Source organism: Hemiscyllium ocellatum, chromosome 50, assembly GCF_020745735.1.
Source record: "Hemiscyllium ocellatum isolate sHemOce1 chromosome 50, sHemOce1.pat.X.cur, whole genome shotgun sequence".
NCBI lineage: Eukaryota > Metazoa > Chordata > Chondrichthyes > Orectolobiformes > Hemiscylliidae > Hemiscyllium > Hemiscyllium ocellatum.
The window spans coordinates 8,293,487-8,302,388 of NC_083450.1; the positions used below are offsets into that span (position 1 = coordinate 8,293,487).

At 64.3% G+C, this 8,902-nt stretch overlaps 1 protein-coding gene across 1 annotated transcript in view; it reads right to left on the reverse strand.

The window, feature by feature from the left end:
- ubqln4 (ubiquilin 4) overlaps positions 1-4,430 on the reverse strand; it is a 51,528-nt gene extending 47,098 nt beyond the window's left edge. Inside the window, exon 1 of the mRNA XM_060820541.1 lies at positions 4,268-4,430. Coding sequence (XP_060676524.1) covers positions 4,268-4,369 — 102 coding nt within the window. The 5' untranslated portion in view covers positions 4,370-4,430. The remainder of the gene's footprint in view (positions 1-4,267) is intronic.
- Positions 4,431-8,902: the final 4,472 nt, after the last annotated feature.

Sequence of the window (8,902 nt, forward strand, 5' to 3'; positions counted from 1 at the left end):
TCAGCTAGCCACAAAAAGACATGTCTCACTCGTATCCTTATATACAGATGAGGAAGGACACCACTTCGACTGGGACAACACATCCAGCTCAGGAGAAGCCAAACAGAGACACGTGCGAGAATTCCTAGCAGCATGGCATTCCAACCGGAACTCTATCAACAAACACATTGACTCGGATGCCATATACCAACCCCTGAGATATCGAACAGGAAATGATGTCACCAACCCAAAGAAACCTGAACACAAATAGAAAGCGGGGCATTCCAGCAGTGCTTCGTCTGGAGGCTCACTGATGTTACCTAGGAGGGTGATGAAATGTCTGAAAACGAACCTTCCAGCTCAGTGAGCAAACCTACATCCGGCTAATTGAACCTGTACCATTATTCATTGAAGATAGGAAAGAGACTGTTAACTGCTCAGTCTACCTGGCTGCCCAGATGCAGAGAATGAGGACTGACAGCACTTCCTTGTGAGGGTGGACAGCTTCTAACCTACTGACAAGGTGCACATGACTCACCTTCCTCCAAAGAGGAGCTCAATCGCATTACTCTGATTCCTAGACAAAGAGAAAGCATCAAAGGAGAGGCCCAACTGTCAGATGAGGAGGCTGCCATGGTACATTGCTGATATATATATTAGTGAGGAGGTGAGGCTGAATCGGCTGGGCCTGTTCTCCCTGGAGCTTCAGAGACTGAGGGATGACTGCATAGAGGTTTATAAAATCACCAGGGGCATATAAAGGGTAAATAGACAAGGTCTTTTCCTTGGGTTGGGGAACTGGAGGGTATACGTACATGAGGGGAGAAAAGATTTAAAGGTGACCCAAGGGGCAACTTTTTCATGCAAAGGTGCTGTATGGAATGAGGTGCCAGAGGAAGTGGTGGAGACTGATACAATTACAACATTTAAAAGGTGTTTGGATGGTATATGAATAGGAATATGTACGTGACTAGTCCGCAGCTTATTCAGCCTCTCCCTGTAGCTCAAACCCTCTAACTCTGGCAACATCCTCGTAAAGCTTTTCTGTGAACTCTTTCAAGTTTCACAACATCGTTCCAATGTAATTAAACTCAGTGTATACAACTAGGTGTGATAGTTGCAATATCAAAATGTAACACACCAACAACATACCGACCAACTATACTTTACAAATTCATGACACAGCCCATTTCAATTTTGCATATAATACACAAGCAAAATATCCCATACCATAATCCAGATTCAAGATATTATATCACCTACTATACATCCCAGGCATCCTCCACATACCATATAAAAGGTAAAGTTACCATTATCCTACCAAACCATAAGGTTGCTCTCACTGTGTAACATATCCATGTAAATCAGTGCACCTGAATCTTTTTCACAGTACTTGTCAACCTTAATGTTTGTTAAATTGCAGCGAACCCTGAATGACAGATTCATCTGAAGTATCAACGTCTTTTCTCCACCAGTACTCTATACTCCACTCCCACCATTTCACCCCCCCAACAAGAGCATAAATGCTGCCCCCTCCGCACTTCACTTCAGTCTGGACCAGAAACATTAGCCTGCTCTCCCTCCATGGGCCTGACCTGCTGTGATCTCCAGCATTTGTTGTTTTCATGACAGCTGAGGGAGTTGGGGTCTGGGGCAGTAAGGGCCCGTTACAATAGGAACACAAGGGTTAAAACTCAGTTTGAGCTCCCTCACAGCCACTGTGACCTCAGAGTCTGCTATTCTGCTCTGAAAATGCTGTCATGGACAATATGGAGCTCCATACTAACACATCCCAAATATTCCAGTAACACACAACATATCTTGTATTCAATACAGTACATGAGAACCGAAATTCCTTGATATGGAGCACATATCCCAAATATTCTACTCCACACAGACTAGATAATGGGTTGCATTATCTATTACACATTATCGCACCTTACACACTGGTGGTGCCCCTATCTCTGGGCCAGGAAGCCTGTGTTCATGTCCCACCTGCTCCGGGTGTGTAATTTCATCATGTTGCTGGGAAAGAAACTCAGCAGGTCTCTCAGCAATGTCTGACTTTGTTGTTTATTTCCAGAATACTAAGCTCTTGCATTTTTGTTTGTTTAGTGTGTAATAACATACCTGAACAGGTTGATTTTTAAAAATCCCACCAGAGAGGCAGGACTGTAAACACTGTACATCCTCCCTCACACCCTGAACCATTACCCTCTTACGGCGTGTCGACCCCTCCATCAGCTCGCTCCCTCAACATCCTCACCCCTAATCCTGTGTCCGCCTTGAGACCTTCCCTCATCCTTTGCCTCATAGTGAACACCTTGTCCTCCCGGAGACCCTCCATCTCATATCTACACCACACCACCCTCAGAATCCACCGCTTCCCCCCCCCCCCCCAATCAGTCCTCACCCCCCCCACTCAGTCCCCACCCACCTCCCCTCAGCCCTCACCCCCTCCCCCTCATTCCTAACCCCCCCAGTCCCCACCCCACTCTCCCCTCAGCCCTCAACCACCTCCTCAGCCCTCACCCCGTCCACTCAGCACCCATCGCCCGTCCCGCCCTCACCCCCCTCATCTCAGTCCCCCCTGCCCACAGCTCTCACCCCCCTCCCTTCAGCCCTCACCCACCCCTCCCCTCAGCCCCCTCCTTTCAGTCCCCCCCGTCAGCCCTCAACCCCACCCTCCCCACAGCACTCTCACCCCTCAGTCCCCACCCCCTGCCTTCACCACCCCTTCCCTCAGCCTTCACCCCACCTCCTCCCCTCCCCTCATCCCCCAGCCTCCTCCCCCCAGCCCACACCCCCTGCCCTCAGCCCCCCACTTCCCTCAGTCTCCACACCCCTCGGCCCTTAGTCCCCCTCCCTCAGTTCCCACCCCCTCAGCCCTCACTCCCCCTCCCCTCAGTCGCCACCCCATCTCCCATCAGCCCTCACTCCCCCTCCCCTCAGACGCCACCCCATCTCCCCTCAGCCCTCACTCCCCCTCCCCTCAGACCCCCACCCCCCTAACCCCCCCACCCACCTCCCCTCACCCCTCTCAGCCCCCAGTTCCCCTCCCCTCAACCCCTTCCCCTCAGTGCTAACCCCCCCAGTCCCCACACCCCCTCCCCATCCTCTCAGCCCTCAACACCCCCCATCCCTCACCCCGTCCACTCAGCCCCCACCAGCCCTCCCCTCAGCCCACACCCCCCTCGTCTCAGTCCCTGCTCCCCTCAGCTTTCACTACCCTCCCCTTAGCCCTCACCGTCCTTCCCTTCGGCCCTCACGCCCCCAACCTCAGCCCTCCTCCCCTCACCCCCCTCCCCTCAGCCCCCGCTCCCCCTCCCCTCTCCCCTTCACCTCAACCCTCACCCCAGTCCCCTCAGTCCTCACCCCCTGCCCTCACCCCCCTCCCACAGCCCCCTCCCCTCAGTCCCCACCCCCCTCGGCCCTTAGTTCCCCCTCCCCTCAGCCCACAGACCCCCATCCCCTCAGACCCCCCCCATCCCCCTTCCATTCCCCTCAGCCCCCCTCCCTCAGGCCTCACCCCTCCGTCCCAAACCCCCTCACACCCCTCAGCGCTCAGTTCCCCTTCCCTCAACCCCTTCCCCTCAGTCCTAACCCCCTTTCGTTCAGCCCCCACCCCCCTCTCCCCTCAGCCTTCACCCTCCTCCCCGCCAGCAGCCCCTGCCCTCAGCCCCCTGCCCCCTCTCCTCCTCCCCTCACCCCTCTCCCTTTTCCCCTCAGCCCCCTTTCCCCCAGCCAGCACCCCCTGCCCTCAACCCCCTCCCCTCAGCCCTCACCCCCCTCAGCCCCCTCCCCACGTCCCTCACTCCTCTCCCCTAACCCTTCAACCCCATCCCCCACCCCGTCCCCTCAGCCCTTAATCCCCTACCCCCAGCACCCTCCCCTCACCCCACTCCCCTCACACCTCAACCCCCTCCCCCTCAACCTCCTCCCCCTCCCTCACTCCTCAACCCCCTCCCACTCAACCTCCTCCCCTCATTCCTCATCCCCCTCCCCCAGCCCTCAACCCACCTCTCCTCAGCCCCTCACCCCCCCACCCTCAACCCCTCACCCCCCCACCCTCAACCCCTCACCCCCCCACCCTCAACCTCCTCCCCTCATTCCTCAGTCCCCTCCCCCAGCCCTCAACCCCCCTCCCCGAGTCCCTCAACCCCTCACTCCTCCCCACCCCCCACCCTCAGCCCCATCCACCCTCACCCTCACTGCCCCCCCTCATCCCCATATCAGGCCCCCCCTCGGCCGAGTCCCCTCCCTCACACCCCCCGCCCTCCGCCCTCACCTCTCTGACGGACGCCTCCTCCTCCACGGCGAACTCCTCGCGGTCTTTCGGGGTTTTCACCGTCACTTTGATCCGCCGCTTTCCAGAACCTTCCGCCGCCATCGCTCCGCGCCCGCCTGACCGACTGCGCGCGCACCCCCGCCCCGGGGAGCAGCGGGGTGGGGGGGGAGGGAGACGCTGCGCCTGCGCCGAGCGCCGGGAGCCGGCCGCGAAGGGCGGACACTGCGCCTGCGCGGGACGCCTTGGGGGCGGCCCGAAGGAGAGGCGAAAGGCCTTGCGCCTGCGCGGGCCGCGAGGCGCAGACACCGCGCCTGCGCCGGATGCCCTGGTGACGGGGGTGAGAAAATACGCCTGCGCCGACCGCGGAGGAGAGAAAAGTCAGCGGCTCTGGCGGTACGTGTGGAGAAAAGGAGAAGTTAACGTTCCGGGTCGAGGGACGTTCCTTCACAACCGCCGAGCGCTGGCAGCGAAGGGCTGACTGTGCGCCGTTAGCCGGCAGTGAATGGGAGCGTCTGCGCATGCGCTGGAGCGCCGGTAGCCGGCCGTAGTGGAGGCTCTGCGCCTGCGCTGACGGTGAACGGCAGGACCACTGCGCAGTCGCCGAGCGCCCACGCCCCCCCCCGCGCGGTCAGCGATGATGCGCCTGCGCTGACGGCCGGCGGCAAAGCGGAGACACTGCGGCTGCGCCGTGTCGGCGTCCGGCCGTGACGGGAACACACTGCGCCTGCGCGGGGAGGCTCCTGCTCCGAGAGGGGACGGCGATTATTGGAAAGAAAAGGAAACGGACCCCCCCCCCCCCGCAGCCCCGCCCGGAGCCTCTCCCGGTGAGTCCGGTCCCACAGCGACCCCCCCCCCCGCCTCACCGTCAATAACATACACACCGCCCCCCCGCAGCTGTGACACTGAGGGGGGGCTGGCCCCACTAATGGGAGGGGGAGGGCTGGCCCCACTAATGGGAGGGGGAGGGGAGGCTGGCCCCACTAATGGGAGGGGGAGGGGGAGGGGAGACTGACCCCACTAATGGGAGGGGGGGGCTGACCCCACTAATGGGAGGGGGAGGGGAGACTGGCCCCACTAATGGGAGGGGGAGGGGGAGGGGAGACTGACCCCACTAATGGGAGGGGGGGGCTGACCCCACTAATGGGAGGGGGAGGGGAGACTGGCCCCACTAATGGGAGGGGGGGGGCAGACTGGCCCCACTAATGGGAGGGGGGGGGCAGACTGGCCCCACTAATGGGAGGGGGGGGGCAGACTGGCCCCACTAATGGGAGGGGGGGGGCAGACTGGCCCCACTAATGGGAGGGGGGGGGCAGACTGGCCCCACTAATGGGAGGGGGGGGGCAGACTGGCCCCACTAATGGGAGGGGGGGGGCAGACTGGCCCCACTAATGGGAGGGGGAGGGGAGGCTGGCCCCACTAATGGGAGGGGGAGGGGGAGGGGAGACTGACCCCACTAATGGGAGGGGGGGGCTGACCCCACTAATGGGAGGGGGGGGCTGACCCCACTAATGGGAGGGGGAGGGGAGACTGGCCCCACTAATGGGAGGGGGAGGGGGAGGGGAGACTGACCCCACTAATGGGAGGGGGGGGCTGACCCCACTAATGGGAGGGGGAGGGGAGACTGGCCCCACTAATGGGAGGGGGGGGGCAGACTGGCCCCACTAATGGGAGGGGGGGGGCAGACTGGCCCCACTAATGGGAGGGGGGGGGCAGACTGGCCCCACTAATGGGAGGGGGGGGGCAGACTGGCCCCACTAATGGGAGGGGGGGGCAGACTGGCCCCACTAATGGGAGGGGGGGGGCAGACTGGCCCCACTAATGGGAGGGGGGGGGCAGACTGGCCCCACTAATGGGAGGGGGGCAGACTGGCCCCACTAATGGGAGGGGGAGGGGGGGGCTGGCCCCACTAATGGGAGGGGGAGGGGGGGGCTGGCCCCACTAATGGGAGGGGGAGGGGGGGGGCTGGCCCCACTAATGGGAGGGGGAGGGGGAGGGGAGACTGACCCCACTAATGGGAGGGGGGGGCTGACCCCACTAATGGGAGGGGGGGGCTGACCCCACTAATGGGAGGGGGAGGGGAGACTGGCCCCACTAATGGGAGGGGGAGGGGGAGGGGAGACTGGCCCCACTAATGGGAGGGGGGGGCTGACCCCACTAATGGGAGGGGGAGGGGAGACTGGCCCCACTAATGGGAGGGGGGGGGCAGACTGGCCCCACTAATGGGAGGGGGGGGGCAGACTGGCCCCACTAATGGGAGGGGGGGGGCAGACTGGCCCCACTAATGGGAGGGGGGGGGCAGACTGGCCCCACTAATGGGAGGGGGGGGGCAGACTGGCCCCACTAATGGGAGGGGGGGGGCAGACTGGCCCCACTAATGGGAGGGGGGGGGCAGACTGGCCCCACTAATGGGAGGGGGGCAGACTGGCCCCACTAATGGGAGGGGGAGGGGGGGGCTGGCCCCACTAATGGGAGGGGGAGGGGGGGGCTGGCCCCACTAATGGGAGGGGGAGGGGGGGGGCTGGCCCCACTAATGGGAGGGGGAGGGGGGGGGCTGGCCCCACTAATGGGAGGGGGAGGGGGGGGGCTGGCCCCACTAATGGGAGGGGGAGGGGGGGGGCTGGCCCCACTAATGGGAGGGGGAGGGGGGGGGCTGGCCCCACTAATGGGAGGGGGAGGGGGGGGGCTGGCCCCACTAATGGGAGGGGGAGGGGGGGGGCTGGCCCCACTAATGGGAGGGGGAGGGGGGGGGCTGGCCCCACTAATGGGAGGGGGAGGGGGGGGGCTGGCCCCACTAATGGGAGGGGGAGGGGGGGGCTGGCCCCACTAATGGGAGGGGGAGGGGGGGGCTGGCCCCACTAATGGGAGGGGGAGGGGGGGGCTGGCCCCACTAATGGGAGGGGGGGGGCAGACTGGCCCCACTAATGGGAGGGGGGGGGCAGACTGGCCCCACTAATGGGAGGGGGGCAGACTGGCCCCACTAATGGGAGGGGGGCAGACTGGCCCCACTAATGGGAGGGGGAGGGGGGGGCTGGCCCCACTAATGGGAGGGGGGGGGGGGGGGGGCTGGCCCCACTAATGGGAGGGGGAGGGGGGAGGCTGGCCCCACTAATGGGAGGGGGAGGGGGGAGGCTGGCCCCACTAATGGGAGGGGGAGGGGGGAGGCTGGCCCCACTAATGGGAGGGGGAGGGGGGAGGCTGGCCCCACTAATGGGAGGGGGAGGGGGGCCCCTGGCCCCACTAATGGGAGGGGGAGGGGGACCCCACTAATGGGAGGGGGAGGGGGGCCCCTGGCCCCACTAATGGGAGGGGGAGGGGGACCCCACTAATGGGAGGGGGAGGGGGGAGGCTGGCCCCACTAATGGGAGGGGGAGGGGGACCCCACTAATGGGAGGGGGAGGGGGGAGGCTGGCCCCACTAATGGGAGGGGGAGGGGGACCCCACTAATGGGAGGGGGAGGGGGGACCCCACTAATGGGAGGGGGAGGGGGGACCCCACTAATGGGAGGGGGAGGGGGGACCCCACTAATGGGAGGGGGAGGGGGGAGGCTGGCCCCACTAATGGGAGGGGGGGGGGGAGGCTGGCCCCACTAATGGGAGGGGGAGGGGGGGCTGACCCCACTAATGGGAGGGGGAGGGGGGAGGCTGGCCCCACTAATGGGAGGGGGAGGGGGACCCCACTAATGGGAGGGGGAGGGGGGAGGCTGGCCCCACTAATGGGAGGGGGAGGGGGGAGGCTGGCCCCACTAATGGGAGGGGGAGGGGGGGCTGACCCCACTAATGGGAGGGGGGAGGCTGACCCCACTAATGGGAGGGGGAGGGGGGGCTGGCCCCACTAATGGGAGGGGGAGGGGGAGGGGAGGGGAGGGGGGGCTGCCCCCACTAACGGGAGGGGGAGGGGGGAGGCTGGCCCCACTAATGGGAGGGGGAGGGGGGGCTGACCCCACTAATGGGAGGGGGGAGGCTGACCCCACTAATGGGAGGGGGAGGGGGACCCCACTAATGGGAGGGGGAGGGGGGGCTGGCCCCACTAATGGGAGGGGGAGGGGAGGGGAGGGGGGGGCTGCCCCCACTAACGGGAGGGGGAGGGGGAGGCTGCCCCCACTAACGGGAGGGGGAGGGGGGGGGGCTGGCCCCACTAATGGGAGGGGGAGGGGGGGGCTGGCCCCACTAATGGGAGGGGGAGGGGGGAGGCTGGCCCCACTAATGGGAGGGGGAGGGGGGAGGCTGGCCCCACTAATGGGAGGGGGAGGGGGGAGGCTGGCCCCACTAATGGGAGGGGGAGGGGGGCCCCTGGCCCCACTAATGGGAGGGGGAGGGGGACCCCACTAATGGGAGGGGGAGGGGGGCCCCTGGCCCCACTAATGGGAGGGGGAGGGGGACCCCACTAATGGGAGGGGGAGGGGGGAGGCTGGCCCCACTAATGGGAGGGGGAGGGGGACCCCACTAATGGGAGGGGGAGGGGGGAGGCTGGCCCCACTAATGGGAGGGGGAGGGGGACCCCACTAATGGGAGGGGGAGGGGGGACCCCACTAATGGGAGGGGGAGGGGGGACCCCACTAATGGGAGGGGGAGGGGGGAGGCTGGCCCCACTAATGGGAGGGGGAGGGGGGAGGCTGGCCCCACTAATGGGAGGGGG